The sequence below is a fragment of the Salvelinus alpinus genome, chromosome 17 (assembly GCF_045679555.1).
Source record: "Salvelinus alpinus chromosome 17, SLU_Salpinus.1, whole genome shotgun sequence".
NCBI lineage: Eukaryota > Metazoa > Chordata > Actinopteri > Salmoniformes > Salmonidae > Salvelinus > Salvelinus alpinus.
This window is the reverse complement of record NC_092102.1, coordinates 4,135,040-4,152,132: the sequence shown is the minus strand read 5'-3', so window position 1 is coordinate 4,152,132 and position 17,093 is coordinate 4,135,040. Positions and strand designations below refer to the sequence as shown.

At 43.9% G+C, this 17,093-nt stretch overlaps 1 protein-coding gene across 1 annotated transcript; it reads right to left on the bottom strand.

The window, feature by feature from the left end:
• Positions 1 to 6,032: 6,032 nt before the first annotated feature.
• On the bottom strand, positions 6,033 to 17,002 carry LOC139541985 (fructose-bisphosphate aldolase A-like). The gene is made up of 7 exons (XM_071346938.1): positions 16,896 to 17,002; positions 11,880 to 11,996; positions 8,899 to 9,165; positions 8,504 to 8,664; positions 7,333 to 7,591; positions 6,841 to 7,040; positions 6,033 to 6,501 (listed from the first exon to the last, which is right to left on the bottom strand). The coding sequence occupies exons 2-7, from the start codon at positions 11,989 to 11,991 to the stop codon at positions 6,409 to 6,411; spliced, it is 1,092 nt and encodes a 363-aa protein (XP_071203039.1). The 5' UTR covers positions 11,992 to 11,996; positions 16,896 to 17,002; the 3' UTR covers positions 6,033 to 6,408.
• Positions 17,003 to 17,093: the final 91 nt, after the last annotated feature.

The window sequence follows — 17,093 nt, the reverse complement described above, 5'->3', positions numbered from 1 at the left end:
GGCTATTGAGTCTGCCGATAAGAATACGGTGAATGACAGAGTCGAAAGCCTTGGCCAGGTCGATGAAGACGGCTGCACAGTACTGTCTTTTATCGATGGCGGTTATGATAGCGTTTAGTACCTTGAACGTGGCCGAGGTGCACCCGTGACCAGCTCAGAAGCCGGATTGCACAGCGCAGAAGGTGGATTCGAAATGGTTAGTGATCTGTTTATTAACTTGGCTTTCGAAGACTTTAGATAGGCAGGGCAGGATGGATATAGGTCTGTAACAGTTTGGGTCTAGGGTGTCACCCCCTTTGAAGAGGGGCCGCTTTCCACTCTTTAGGGATCTCGGACGATACAAAAGAGAGGTTGAACAGGCTGGTAATAGGGGTTGCAACAATGGCGGCGGATAGTTTTAGAAAGAGAGGGTCCAGATTGTCTAGCCCAGCTGATTTGTACGGGTCCAGGTTTTGCAGCTCCTTCAGAACATCTGCTATCTGGATTTGGGTGAAGGAGAAGCTGGGGAGGCTTGGGCGAGTAGCTGCGGGGGAGGCGGAGCTGTTGGCCGGGGTTGGAGTAGCCAGGAGGAAGGCATGGCCAGCCATTGAGAAATGCTTATTGAAATTTTCGATTATCATGGATTTATCAGTTGTGACCGTGTTACCTTGCCTCAGTGCAGTGGGCAGCTGAGAGGAGGTGCTCTTGTTCTCCATGGACTTTACAGTGTCCCAAAACTTTTTGGAGTTAGAGCTACAGGATGCGAATTTCAGCTTGAAAAAAGCTAGCCTTTGCTTTCCTGACTGACTGCGTGTATTGGTTCCTGACTTCCCTGAACAGTTGCATATCGTGGGGACTATTCGATGCTATTGCAGTCAGGATGTTTCTGTGCTGGTCAAGGGCAGTCAGGTCTGGAGTGAACCAAGGGCTATATCTGTTCTTAGTTCTGCATTTTCTGAACGGGGCATGCTTATCTAAGATGGTGAGGAAATTACTTTTAAAGAATGACCAGGAATCCTCTACTGACGGGATGAGGTCGATATCCTTCTAGGATACCCGGGCCAGGTCGATTAGAAAGGCCTGCTCGCAGAAGTGTTTTAGGAAGCGTTTGACAGTGATGAGGGGTGGTCGTTTGACCGCAGACCCATAGCGGATACAGGCAATGAGGCAGTGATCGCTGAGATCCTGATTGAAAACAGCAGAGGTGTATTTGGAGGACAAGTTGGTCAGGATAATGTCCATGAGGGTGCCCATGTTTACGGATTTAGGGTTCTACCTGCTGGGTTCCTTGATGATTTGTGTGAGATTGAGGGCATCTAGCTTAGATTGTAGGACTGCCGGGGTGTTAAGCATATCACAGTTTAGGTCACCTAACAGAACGAACTCTGAAGCTAGATGGGGGCGATCAATTCACAAATGGTGTCCAGGGCACAGCTGGGAGCGGAGGGGGGTCGATAGCAGGCGGCAACAGTGAGAGACTTATTTCTGGAGAGGTTCATTTTTAAAATTAGAAGTTCAAACTGTTTGGGTATAGACCTGGAAAGTATGACAGAACTTTGCAGGCTATCTCTGCAGTAGATTGCAACTCCTCCCCCTTTGGCAGTTCTATCTTGACGGAAAATGTTGTAGCTGGGTATGGTAATTTCAGAATTGTTGGTGGCCTTCCTAAGCCAGGATTCAGACACGGCAAGGACATCAGGGTTGGAGGAGTGTGCTAAAGCAGTGAGTAAAACAAACTTAGGGAGGAGGCTTCTGATGTTGACATGCATGAAACCAAGGTTTTTTCTATCACAGAAGTCAACAAATGAGGGCGCCTGGGGACACACAGGGCCTGGGTTTACCTCCACATCACCCGAGGAACAGAGGAGTAGGATGAGGGTACGGCTAAAGGCTATCAAAACTGGTCGCCTACAGCGTTGGGGACAAAGAATAAAAGGAGCAGATTTCTGGGCGTGGTAGAATAGATTCAGGGCATAATGTGCAGACAGGGGTATGGTGGGGTGCGGGTACAGCGGAGGTAAGCCCAGGCACTGAGTGATGATAAGAGAGGTTGTATCTCTGGATAAGCTGGTTATAATGGGTGAGGTCACCGCATGAGTGGGAGGTGGGACAAAAGAGGTATCAGAGGTATAATGAGTGGAACTAGGGGCTCCATTGTAAACTAAAACAATGATAACTAACCTAAACAACAGTAATAAGGCATATTGACATATGAGAGAGACATACAGGTGTTGATCAGGAGAGCTAAGACAACAACGGGTAAATGGCAATGAATGGGCAGAGCGGGTTAGTTAGGACAGGACCTGAGTTCAAGGCTGGGGCCGACAGGTAAACAAAATGAGGTACTGTGTTATTGAAACAGTCCAGGGGGCATCAGATGTGTAGCCGAGTGATCATAGGGTCGAAAGAGCAGCAATAGGTGAGTCAGGGTGCTGTTCGGTAGTCACTACTATGCTAGGCGAGCAGGGGACACAGCGTTCAGAAAAGCTAGCGGGCCGGGGCTAGTAGATGGTTCTTCGGCAACATCGTAACAGAATAGCCTGTTGACATGGTCTTCTCACACCAGCACAGTCGTGAAGCAGGCGTCTCTTCAAAATCTGGAGGTTGAAAAGATTTGGCAAGGCCCCTCAGATCCTCAAAAAGTTCTACAGCTGCACCATTGAGAGCATTTTGACTGGCTGCATCACCGCAAGGTATGACAACTGCACCGCCCTCAATTGCAACGCACTACAGAGAGTGGTGCGGATGGCCCAGTACATCACTGGGGCTGAGCTCCCCGCCATCCAGGACCTCTATACCAGGCAGTGTCAGAGGAAGGCCCGTAAAATTTACAAAAGACCTCAGCCACCCAAGCCATAGACTGTTCACTCTACTACCGCACGGCAAGCGGTACCAGAGCGCCAAGTCTGGGACCAAAAGGCACCTGATCAGCTTCTACCCCAAGACACAAGACTGCTAAACAGTTAATCAAATGGCTACCCGGACTAATGCATTGACCCTTTTTTCCACTGACTCTCTTGCACTGACTCTACCCACACACTCACACGCACTTACACTCCAACACACACACAAACATAGACACACACACACACTAAATACGCACACACATACAAAACATACACACACATGCAGTGGATTCGGAAAGTATTCAGACCCCTTCCCTTTTCCAAATGTTGTTACGTTACAGCCTTATTAAAAAAACTAATAAATACATTTTTTCCCTCATCAATCTACACACAATACACCATAATGACAAAGTGAAAATAGGTATTAAGACATTTTTGTAATTTTAGTAAAAATAAAAAACTGAAATACCTTATTTACATAAGTATTCAGACCCTTTGCTATGAGACTCGAAATTGAGCTCAGGTGCATCCTGTTTCCGTTGATCATCCCTGACATGTTTCTACAACTTGATTGGAGTTCACCTGTGGTAAATTCAATTAATTGAATATGATTTGGAAAGGCACACACCTGTCTATATAAGGTTCCACTGTTGACAGTGCATGTCAGGGCAAAAACCAAGCCATGAGGTCGAAGGAATTGTCCGTAGAGCTCCAAGACAGGATTGTGTCGAGTCACAGATCTGGGGAAGGGTACCAAAAATTATCTGCAGCGTTGAAGGTCCACAAGAACACAGTGGCCTCCATCATTCTTAAATGGAAGAACCACCAAGACTCTTCCTAGAGCTGGCCGCCCGGCCCAACTGAGCAATCGGGGGAGAAGGACCTTGGTCAAGGAGGTGACCAAGAACCCGAAGGTCACTGTAACAGAGTTCCCCTGTGGAGATGGGAGAACCTTCCAGAAGGACAACCATCTCTGCAGCACTCCACCAATCACGTTTTTATGGTAGAGTGGCCAGACAGAAGCCACTCCTCAGTAAAAGGCACATGACAGCCCGCTTGGAGTTTGCCAAAAGGCACCTAAAGGACTCTCAGACCATGAGAAACAAGATGTTCTGGTCTGATGAAACCAAGATTGAACTCTTTGGCCTGAATGCCAAGCGTCACGTCTGGAGGAAACCTGGCACCATCCCTACGATGAAGCATGGTGGTGACATCATCATGCTGTGGGGATGTCTTTCAGCGACAGAGACTAGTCAGGATCGAGGGAAAGATGAACGGAGCAAAGTACAGAGAGATCCTTGATGAAAACCAGCTCCAGAGCACTTAGGACCTCAGACTGGGGTGAAGGTTCACCTTCCAACAAGACAACGACACTAAGCACACAGCCAAGACAACACAGGAGTGGCTTTGGGACAAGTCTCTGAATTTCCTTGAGTGGCCCAGCCAGAGAATGGACTTGAAACCGATCGAACATCTCTGGAGAGAACTTTAAATAGCTGTGCAGTGACGCGCCCCATCCAACCTGACAGAGCCTGAGAGGATCTTGAGAAGAATGGGAGAATCTCCCCAAATAAAGGTGTGCCAAGATTGTAGTGTCATACCCAAGAAGAATCGATGCTGTAATTGCTGCCAACGGTGCTTAAACAAAGTGCTGAGTAAAGGGTCTGAATACTTATGTAAATGTTTTTTTTATTTTTTTTAAATATTTTCTAAAAACCTGTTTTTGCTTTGTCATTATGGGGTATTGTGTCTAGATTGATGAGGGGAAAAAAAACAATTTTAGAATAAGGCTGTAACCTTCAAAATGTGGAAAAAGAGAAGGGCTCTGAATACTTCCGAATGCACTGTACACACACTTTCACACTCTTCATATACACCACCGTTCAAAAGTTTGGGGTCAGTTAGAAATGTCCTTGTTTTTGAAAGAAAAGCCAAAAAATTTCATCCATTAAAATAACATAAAATTGATCAGAAATACAGTGTAGACATCGTTATGTTGTAAATGACTATTGTAGCTGGAAACGGCTGATTTTTAATGGAATATCTACATAGGCGTACAGAGGTCCATTATCAGCAACCATCACTCCTGTGTTCCAATGGCACGTTGTGTTAGCTAATCCAAGTGTATCATTTTAAAACCCGTTTGCAATTTATCATTAGAAAACCCTTTTGCAATTATGTTAGCACAGCTGAAAACTGTAGTGCTAATTAAAGAGGCAATAAAACTGGCCTTCATTAGACTATTTGAGTATCTGGAGCATCAGCATTTGTGGGTTCGATTACAGGCTCAAAATGGCCAGAAACAAAGACCTTTCTTCTGAAACTAGTCAGTCTATTCTTGTTACGAAAAATGAAGGCTATTCCATGTGATAAATTGCCAAGAAATTGAAGATCTCGTTGAACGCTGTGTACTACTCCCTTCACAGAACAGCGCAAACTGGCTCTAACCAGAATGAAAAGAGGAGTGGGAGGCCCCAGTGCACAACTGAGCAAGAGGACAAGTACATTAGAGTGTCTAGTTTGAGAAACAGACGCCTCACAAGTCCTCAACTGGCAGCTTAATTAAATAGTACCCGCAAAACACCAGTCTCAACGTCAACAGTGAAGAGGCGACTCTGGGATGCTGGCCTTCTAGGCAGAGTTCCTCTGTCCAATGTCTGTGTTCTTTTGCCCATCTTAATCTTTTATTTTTATTGGCCAGTCGGAGATATGGCTTTTTCTTTACAACTCTGCCACCTCTACCAAGGTTCCGTTCACGTGGTCCTCTGCCACTGACCGGTCGTTCCGGGACCTCAAACACCGCTTCACCACTGCTCCTATCTTGGTTCATCCTGACCCTTGCCGTCAGTTTGTAGTGGAGGCCGATGCTTTAGATGTCGGAGTGGCCTTTTCTGCCTGCCCTGACCCTGAGCCTGCCTGCCGTCCTGTACCTTTGCCCCACCTATCTGGATTACTGACCCCTGCCTACCTTGACCTGTCTTTTGCCTGCTCCTCTTGGATGAATAAACTATTCTTAATTCGACGTTGTCTGCATCTGTGTCTTACCTGAAATGTAATATTTGTTTCTATGATAATATTTACCGACATCCAACAGTACATTCCAAATAAATAGGAAGTAGTCATTGAGTCGAGCGGGATGTTCAATGATGTAAGGTCAGTTTTCAGAGTCACAATGAAATGTAATAAGGAATGAAGCAAAGCAACATATTGTTAGGTAAAATAATTTATTCCAAGGCTCCAGTACAAACATTACATCAGTCAGGTGTTACAGACCAAGGAATAATGTTGCATGTTGTATAAAAACATGACGATGGAAACCATTTCACCTTAAAAAAAAGCTGTAAAATGGTAGGAAGAGGGAATGGAGGCAGAACTTTCATTGTTTTGAATCTTCTCTCTGAAGCAAGAGCCCAAAGAAAGGCTTGCGTTTATTTTGTCCGTATGGAGGTACCAAACAAGTGGTGTCGCAGAGGGTCGAGTAGAGATGACTTTTGGGAGGTACCAGAAACAACATGGCACTACCCGTGGTGAGGGAGGGGGGTGTAGGGAGGGTTAGGAGAGGGACGCTGATGAGTGTCCATGCTTAATAAGCATGGTTGGCCACGAACAGTGATTCTCCAGCAGCGGCGCTGTCTCCGGAAGCAACATACTTGCCTTGGCAGGCCAGGCTGTTGGCCTGTGGAAGGAAATAAGCACAACATAAACTCATTTTCAGCTGATATTTTTCGAAGTGTGGAATATACTGTACATTGTGACTTCCTATACATCCATACCATAAACATTCCACTGGGCACACATTGGTTGAATCAACGTTGTTTCCACGTCCTTTCAATGAAATTACGTTGAATCAACGTGAAATAGATGTTGATTTGACTTCTGTGCCCAGTGGGATGTGGCCTCTATACAGCTATAAATAATCACATATGAAATATAAGCAAAATATATGACAATCACATATGAAATGTATGTGAAATATATGAAAATAAATGGATAAAATATATTTGGTTGTTCGTACCAGAGCTCTCTTGATGAACTCCTCCTGGGCAGCCTTGCCGTTACCGGGCTTGCCACCCCATGCCTTAAGGGCGGATGCCTGGAGAGCGCGGCCATAGGAGAAAGTAATTGCCCATGGCCTGTGCAGGGGGCACTGGTTCATGACATTCAGGTTGATGGAGGCTTCCTCCTCAGACTGGCCACCGGACAGGAAGGTGATGCCTGTGGGTGAAGCGGATAAGGAGAGGGGTTATTTTATTGTAAAAAAAACGACTGAAAAAAGATACATCAACAAATTGTGTCTACATTTGTATGTGAAATATATAATAACATGCTGTATATAATAATGTAACTAAACACTGTATATGAAAGTGCCATAGTCATAGAAGGTGTGTTTGTGAACATGTGTGATAACATTGAGTGTGAGTGGGTGAAGCTGGAAGTTTAGAAATGTAGAAGTGCATGGCGCTGTACTGTATATTGGGCTGTATTCAGTGTGTTGTCGGCCGCTCACCAGGGACTGCTGGGGGCACGGTACGGCGCAGGGCGGTAATGGTGGCCATGGCGATGTCCTGGTGGGTGTACTTGTGTGAGCAGGAATGTCCAGCGGTGACCATGTTGGGCTTCAGGAGGGTACCCTCCAGGTAGACGTGGTGGTCGGACAGAGCCTTGTACATTGCGGCCAGAACCTTCTCAGTCACATACTGGGTGCGCTTCAGGTCATGGTCACCGTCGGGGAGGATCTCAGGCTCAACAATGGGGACAATGCCGTGCTAGCAGAGGGCAGAGTTAATGACTACTAAAAGACACTTTTAGCCAACAGAGCATGTTATTGATCATGACAGTTAACAGTCAGAACAGTGAGACTTTAGTGGTGGCTCTTCTATCTTTCCTCTCTATCCCTCTACAGCTATATATTCAATAAAAACAAACAGAGAAAAAACGGTGTTTCCAATGAGTGATTTGTAATATGTGTGTGTTGTTTACTAGGATTATGGGACCTACAACAGTGAGCAGTCCTGACTAAACCGATGTCCCTGAACTATGGTTGTGAAGAGATCAGAAATGACTGTTATTTACTTGTCTGATATTTAACTGACACATACAGTATCAGTCAAAAGTTTGGACACATCTACTCATTCAAGGGTTTTTCTTTACTTTTACTATTTTCTACATTGTAGAATAATAGTGAAGACATCAAAACTATGAAATAACACAGAAGCAATCATGTAGTTTTGACTCTATTAATTTATCTTAATATCTCACTGATAGCTCTACCCACTGAGTAAGTAAGCCCAGACACATACCAGAAAATCTGCTGTACCTTACTCATGACAAAACATACTGTAGCGTTCATATCTTTCAAAAAACTAAGGAGAGTTGCTTGGTTCTGGTACTAACTTTATACACGTCTAATAACACTTTTAGGTATGTATTTATAATATTTGTAATCATTTCTGAAGAATTTATAAGCATTTAATACATTTATAATGGCTTATTTCATGAAAGTTAATATAGTGTAACCCACATGTATACAGAGAGTCAATGATTCAAAGGTAACTTATGGCCCATAGGAGAATTGAATACACAAACTTGCAATTGTTGACACTGTGTTTTTTAACTAGTTAAGCTAATGATTTAACAAGACCACTGAGGGCTCGGGATATTTTCAATGTGATTCTTACCATCTGGCAGATGCTGGCATAACGGGCCAGGACATTGCAATTCTCCATGATCGCAAGGCGAGAGGGGGTGGTGGAGGTGATTTTCAGCACACAACGCCACTTGGCGAAGTCGCAACCGTCCTTCTTATACTGGGCGCAACGCTCATACAGGCCATCCAAACCTGAAGGAGAAAAGGATGGAGGCAGGGACAGAAGAAAGAGATGAGTGCGGGAGGGTATTTTGTAAAGGTTTTGTATGTGTGTATTGTATCTAGGTTGCAATACTATTCAGGCATTTTGTGACTTGATAAACAAATGGGATTGATTGTATGTTGCATTGATTGCGTGTATGTTGTTGTACTGTATGCATTTCGATTAATTGTGAATCCCATAGATGTTCTATTCTTCCTCTTTACCCTGGGTGGTGGTCTCTCCGTTGGTTCCGGCGAGGGGGACGACACCTTTGTCAACCTTGATGCCTACAACCCAGCCTCTGGACTTGACGTGCTGGGGGAAGGTCTTGCCGGCATCGGTTTTCTGGTACAGGGTCTCGTGGAAGAAGATGACGCCACCAATGCAAGGACCGGCGCGCTCGTCAGCGGTGAAGAGCAGCTGACGGTACAGTCTCCTGTTCTCCTCTGTGTTCTCAGTGTTGATGCTCTGGAAGCGCTTGGCAACGCTGCCTGTTGGGTGGAAAGTGAGAGAGGGAGTGAGGATTAGATTCACAGAAAGAAGTAGAGCAAACATTATGCTATATACATTTTTCAACACGGAAGTCAACACATTGCACATAGAAGCACATTTCTGTTGGATGAAAATAGTAAAATATTTAAGAAACAAACCAAAAATATTGGCCAGTTATTGAACATGTGTATGTCCTAATGTGTCTTCTGTTGCATTAAAAGTTATTATGGCCTTTTAGGTTAAGAATCAGTAAAAGCATGACTGATTGGACTTAATCATTTTTGCTGGTCTCTGTTAAGAAGGCTTGGAAGCTGTTACATGTTCAGAGCAGAGGGGAGGCCATTTAATTTCTTAGCTGCTTTAAATGAGAAGGCCGATTGTGCAAAAGTAGAGTAGAGAAGGACGTTATGGTTGACGTGTCAAATGCCTTCCGTAGGTCGAGGGAGACCGCCCCTACTAGGCTTCCTGTATCCAGCTTGGCCTTGATCTCTCTAGGAGATAGACATATGCTGTCTCTGTTGAGTGGTTCGCCTTAAACCCAAACTGAATGGGTGAAGGGAGACAGTCCTTGTGTTCAGGTGTGCTGTGAGCTGTTCCAGTACAACTTTTTCAGCAACCTTATAGATGACAGGGAGGATACTGATAGGCCTGTAGTTGCTCACTTCCTGCTGGTCTCCAGATTTATGTACAGGGGTCACGATGGCAGTCTTCCATGCTTTCGGGAATTAACTTTCTTGCACTGAAAAGTTGATTATCTGGGTAAATGATCTTTAGTGGCTAGGCTGCCTCTGTCATTTTTTTAATATGGTATCAAGACCATACACATCCTTTGCTTTAGAGTTTGAAAGTGTGAAGAGGACTTTCTTGACCTTTTCCTCTTTGGTGGACTCCAAAGAAGAAATGGTCCAATAAGACCTCTCCTGTCTCAGCCTCCAGTATTTATGCTGCAGTAGTTTATGTGTCGGGGGGCTAGGGTCAGTCTGTTATATCTGGAATATTTCTCCTGTCTTATCCGGTGTCCTGTGTGAATTTAAGTATGCTCTTTCTTTCTCTCGGAGGACCTGAGCCCTAGGACTATGCCTCAGGACTACCTGGCCTGATGACTCCTTGCTGTCCCCAGTCCACCTGGCCGTGCTGCTGCTCCAGTTTTAACTGTTCTGCCTGCGGCTATGGAACCCTGACATGTTCACCGGACGTGCTACCTGTCCCAGGCCTGTTGTTTTCAACTCTCTAGAGACAGCAGGAGTGGTAGAGATACTCTAAATGATTGGCTATGAAAAGCCAACTGACATTTACTCCTGAGGTGCTGACCTGTTGCACCCTCGACAACCACTGTGATTATTCTTATTTGACCCTGCTGGTCATCTATGAACATTTGAACATCTTGGCCATGTTCTGTTATAATCTCCACCCAGTACAGCCAGAAGAGGACTGGCCAACCCTCATAGCCTGGTTCCTCTCTATGGGGTTGTGTTTCGGGGGATGCACGGCTCTTAACCTTCGCTTCTCCCGAGTCCGTACGGGAGTTGCAGCGATGGGACAAGATTGTAACTACCAATTGGATATCATGAAATTGCAGAGAAAAAGGGGGTAAAAAATCCTATATTTACATTTAAGTCATTTAGCAGACGCTCTTATCCAGAGCGACTTACAAATTGGAAAGTTCATACATATTCATCCTGGTCCCCCCGCGGGGAATGAACCCACAACCCTGGCGTTGCAAGCGCCATGCTCTACCAACTGAGCCACACGGGACCATATATTATATATAAATTATATATAAATACAATTTATGGAACACTAGTCACTTTAATAATGTTTACATACTGCTTTACTCATCTCATATGTATATACTGTATTCTATTATACTGTATTTTAGTCAATGCCACTCTGACATTGCTTGTCCTAATATTTATATATTTTTAAATTCCATTATTTGACTTTTAGATTTGTGCGTATTGTTGTGAATTGTTAGATACCACTGCACTGTTGGAGCTAGGAACACAAGCATTTCACTATTCCCAAAATAACATCTGCAAAAAAAAAAAAATGTGTATCTGACCTATTGTCACACCCTGAACAGTTTCACCTGTCCTTGTTATTTTCTCCACCCCCTCCAGGTGTCACTTGTTTCCCCCTGTGTATTTATCCTTGTGTTTCCTGTCTCTCTGTCCCAGTTCGTCTTGTATGTTTCCAAGTCAACCAGCGGTTTTCCCATTCTCCTGCTTTTTGCATTCTGCTTTTTCTAGTCCTCCCGGTTTTGACCCTTGCCTGTTTCTGGACTTTGTACCCGCCTGCCTGACCATTCTGCCTGCCTTGACCATGAGCCTGTCTGCCACTCTGTACCTCCTGGACTCTGATCTAGTTTTGACCTTTTTGCCTGTCCACGACCATTCTCTTGCCTACCCCTTTGGATTAATAAACATTGTAAGACTCCAACCATCTGCCTCCTGTGTTTGCATTTGGGTCTCGCCTTGTGCCTTGATACCAATCAAATTTTATGTTTTATTTGATCCTCAAGTTACTCCAGGTCTCTGTTTGGGATGCAAGAGATGTTTTTTACATTTTTTACTTTTTGGTTCTAATGGGATGTTTTGGAGAAGTTATAAGGTGAAAAAAGAAAGCTCTGTTGCTCTGATTACGAGTATGTCTTTGCATGTGTGACTTTTCATTCCATAGTGTGCAACCAACATGTTTGCCACGCTTTGCATACCGGTAGACTCATCAGCGGCGAGGATTCCCTTGCCCTGGGCGACGATCTTGTGAGCAATGTCACTAAGCTCCTTCTTCTGGTCAGGAGTGAGGAAGGGGAATGCGTGAGGCATCTTGACTAAAGGAAGGGAAAAGGCAGGAGACACTGGTTAACATGAGGTGTTCTGAGGAGAGAGAGAGGGCTTGAGATACACAAAAGTAGCAGATATTTGGTTGCCCCCCCCCAACTCGCGGGCATTTGACAATTTTATAACAAATGTCTTGCAAGTCTACACATTTTCCATGGGGTGGAGAGACATCTTTGCAGTTTTAAAGCCAATTTTCTGCAATTATACAAATTTTGCCAAAACCTTTTTGACATGTTAATATGATATCTGAGTGAGAGTGACCAGCAAAATCAATGGGGGTCCCTTGGATATCAGGGCCCCTGGGTTTGTGTCCTGCATGCCCGGTCGATATTCGCCCATGTTTACTACAAGTTTAGATAGCTGGCTAGATTAATTTACCAATAATATTTATTTTTGCTGACATGGCTAATTGAGTGACTGCCAGTGACTGACATAACAAGAGAAAAACTGCTGATGCACAATTTTTTTTGATACTGCACCTTGTGTATTCTACTATTATAACTCTTAACAGTAAGTTGAGACCCCGACTTTCCCAAAAGTAGCAAATAAAGCATATAAACAAAGGTAGACTTAAACAAAGGCATGTGATGTGAAAAGAGTGTAGCCAACTTTCCCCGTAAAAATGCAGTAGGTGGAAACGTTCAAAGAAATGGGAGGTAAGAGATGTGTAAAGGAAGTGGCAAGTATTTGCGTCTGTCCATTTGGGTCGTCGCTAGTTACCACAGCCAAAAAGTTAGAAGGCCCGCCTACTCGACCAATCAGATGAGGGAGTGTGATGATGCATATTCCGGTTTGCGTGATGATGGCATATCTTGAGTTCAAGTTTGATGACCAAATAACCATGGTGCGAATTACAGGGGAACCAGGGTGGGCTCAGCTCCCCTAGCTCAGCTGTATGAGATATTAGCTCCCCTAAATACAACAAAAGTCAATCTTCGGGGTGGTCTCTAAATAATGCTAATTTAACCATTCTCGTATTTGTATCAAATGCAGTGGTAAATATGACAATAAAATATTCCAATGAAACTAACACCCCCACCTCTTTGTTATGGTTTAAACCATGTATTTCTATGTGGCAGCACTCTCTCCAGTAGTGTTGAATTTCCGCCATGGCTGAGCTCATTTACGCATCGATTTTCTTTTGTACTTCCACATTTTCGCCATTTGTTTACCATGTGTTCTTGATAAACGAAATAGCCTTAATTCCAACGCATTAGATTTATCTGTTTATTTAGCATTGTTTGCTTTTGTCAGTCAGCTGTTTAGAGCGCTCATTTGCGACGTTTTTCAGGTGCTTTGCATCAGGTGCTACTGGTGTTTGTGCCATCCGTGGCCAGAAGGAGTAGACCATTTATTTCGCTTTATTATTTGCTATAAATATTTGTTTTCTTTCCTGGATCAGCTGATGATGGTCGACAATATCACGAGACAACTAGCCTACAGTTAGACACCATTGCGCATCCAATCCATCCAACAAGTATACCTTAAAGACCGTAGGCCTATACTTGACATTTTCGGTTAGAAGCACTTGATTTCGCAATTTCTTAGGCCTACATTATTTTGGATTTTTGTGCCCATGAGAACTGTTTTCACAACGAAACATAATAAATGTTACATAGGCATAGTTACACTTACAGTGCATTTTCAGAGAGATTTCCAAGATCTATGATTCGTACAGGGTTTAAGTTCAATGTTCAAATGTAATTGTTATATGCTTTATAATGACAAATAACACTGTCATACATGTCATTAATGTAAGGAAAGAAAGGTAGGGTTTTATTTGACACAATCTGTGAAAACGGCAAGCATTAATTCATGAATTATGGACAACTCATGAACTAGGGTGTAAAACATGTTTGATTCAACTCATGTATTATTTTGAATGTAGGCTACCTATTCTGCATGTGTTCGTATGTTTAAAATTGCCTTGGTTGAGAGGGTAGGCTACCGGCAGTGGCGTAGACCTAGTGGAGGGTAAACGCAAGTAAACTTTTTTCACCGTGACCGGCAATTAGATTTTACCCACCAATTTTTTTTTAACACTAGGCCTACACAGACTACATTGTAGCCTAGTCTAGTAAATTGACCATGTGTGTTAGGGTGACCATCCTGTTTTTCCCGGGACAGTTTCATCCACATTTCAGGCTACAAAAAGGCCAATTTGTCAGCAAGACGCATCACTGAATGTAGATCTACTCGATGGCAATCACTGAATGTCATTAGGCACACTTTTTGGTGTTTTGTAACAGATGTCTATTTCCATTCATCAAATGTCGAGAGTAGGCCTATACATGCAGTTTGAATGCTAGAATTATTTTGAAATGGACCAAACATGCACAGGTAGCCTACTTTTTTAAGTGATTGGTTTGTTGACAATCAGATGAAAATATCATGACTGCCACATTAAAATGTAATACATTTTGACCATTTAAATGACGTCTTTATTATTAGGCCCATAAAAAAGTGTGTGCACTCAACACAGAGACCCCCGAATATCATGCTGTAACTCACACTCCGCAAATAACTAAATACATTTGGGAACAAGAATTGGCAACGTCACTAAAATTCATTACATTGAGGTTGGCCAAAAGTTTTGGGCTAAGGGATAAGTTGTTTTTTCTTTTTTGGATAAGTAGCAGCTAACTCTTGCTTATTTTGTCCTGTTTTCACTGCAAGTGTATATCAAACCGTATTCCTATCATGTAATACTGTGCATAAAAGTACAATGTATGGGGCCTCCCGGGTGGCGCAGTGGTCTAGGGCACTGCATCACCAGAGTCTCTGGGTTCGCGCCCAGGCTCTGTCGCAGCCGGCCGCGACCGGGAGGTCCGTGGGGCGACGCACAATTGGAATAGCGTCGTCCGGGTTAGGGAGGGTTTGGCCGGTAGGGATATCCTTGTCTCATCGCGCTCCAGCGACTCCTGTGGCGGGCCGGGCGCGTACACGGTGTTTCCTCCAACACATTGGTGCGACTGGCTTCCAGCCTTGTTACAGGGTTGGAGGCGCGCTGTTTTAAGAAGCAGTGCGGCTTGGTTGGGTTGTGCTTCGGAGGACGCATGGCTTTCGACCTTCGTCTCTCCCGAGCCCGTACGGGAGTTGTAGCGATGAGACAAGATAGTAATTACTAGCGATTGGATACCACGAAAATTGGGGAGAAAATGGGATAAAAAAAAGTACAATGTATGTAAAGAAACAAAAATGCAAAACAAAGTTATTTTTGTCCTTCGAAGTGCGGGGTGGATGGGCCAAAAATAAATACAGTACAATTTTACCTTTATTTAACTAGGCAAGTCAGTTAAGAACAAATTCCTATTTTCAATGACGGCCTAGGAAGAGTGGGTTAACTGCCTTGTTCAGGGGCAGAACGACAGATTATGATATCATTTAGGACCTTGAGCGTGGCTGAGGTGCACACATGACCAGCTCGGAAACCAGATTGCATAGCAGAGAAGGTACGGTGGGATTCGAAATGGTCGGTGATCTGTTTATTAACTTGGCTTTCGAAGATTTTAGAAAGGCAGGGCAGGATGGATATAGGTCTATAACAGTTTGGGTCTAGAGTGTCTCCCCCTTTTAAAGAGGGGGATGACCGCGTCAGCTTTCCAATCTTTGGGGATCTCAGACGATACAAAAGAGAGGTCGAATAGGCTATTAATAGGTGTTGCAACAGTCCAGATTGTCTAGCCCAGCTGATTTGTAGGGATCCAGATTTTGCAGTTCTTTCAGAACATCAGCTGTCTGGATTTGGGTGAAGGAGAAGCGGGATGGGGGGGGCAAGTTGCTGCAGGGGGTGCTGAGATGTTGGCCTGGGTAGGGGTAGCCAGGTGGAAAGCGTAGCCAGCCGTGGAAAAATAATTCTTGAAATTATCAATTATCATAGGTTTATCGGTGGTGACAGTGTTTCCTATCCTCAGTGCAGTGGGCAGCTGGGAGGAGGTGCTCTTATTCTCCATGGACTTTACAGTGTCCCAAAACATTTTGGAATTAGTGCTACAGGATGTAAATTTCTGTTTGAAAAAGCTAGCCTTAGCTTTCCTAACTGACGGAGTATATTGGTTCCTGACTTCCCTGAAAAGTTGCATATTGCGGGGCATGTGAATGACCTTTTTGATTTTCTAGTCTCTCTAAACCCTGACCTTTCCCTTGGATGCTCCATCTCCTCTCCCCTCCACACTACTCCTTCCTTATCCAAACCCCGTCTTGTTACAGTACCACTCAATCCAAAAAGGTTAAACCAAATATAAACGTTGAAACATATGTAAGTGGTCATGTAAAAAGGACTGTGTGTGCAGGCCCCTCCAGTTGCTAACTCAGTGTGTTGCTTTCAGAACTAAGACCAATAAACTTTGATTTGATTTGATAGAGCTATATAGAGAATTCATTCTGTTGCAGTATTTGTAGTACAGTTAATAAGTACAGTATAGGCTAAGTTAAAAGTGTAGAGCGTGAGTAAAAGCTATAAGCGAGTCAAGTTGTCTCCACTTTTTGGTCTCAGGAGGCTAGCGTAAAGCAATGAAGCAATGATACCTAATGCAGCAAAGCAACATTATGGTATACTAATTTGAGTGAGCATTTAAAGAGATGAATCCCGTATGAATGTTTTGAGCATAGAGATGCGTCTAATGCTTGCATAATAATTTTATTAGCATTGATGCATCCTTGATTGTATGATAACGACAATGCTTCTGAAAATTCTACTCGGGCATTGGCTCTTGCAGTCTCATAGAAGCTTTTTTAATGCCAGCAGACGATGTTTGCAGTGCTCTTTCAATTAGATATCACACTCACACTGCATGAGCAATATATTAAAATATAAAGTACAATCAGCCAGAGCCTCAATAACATTTGATATCCTTTTTTCTTATTAAGATATGATTTGATTCCCTTACCTTGGAGGGTTGCAGGAGAGCTGGGAGAAGAGAGGAGAGAAGATCCGACTGAAGTTTGCGACAACCTCCCGGCCTGCCTGGGCCACTATTTATCCTCCCAGTGTGGCATCTCATATTTCAGGCGCCTGGCTAAAATAAGAAACAGCCCGCAACCGGAGAAGGGCGATGACTGACAAAAAACGTGTCGAAGTAACGCGG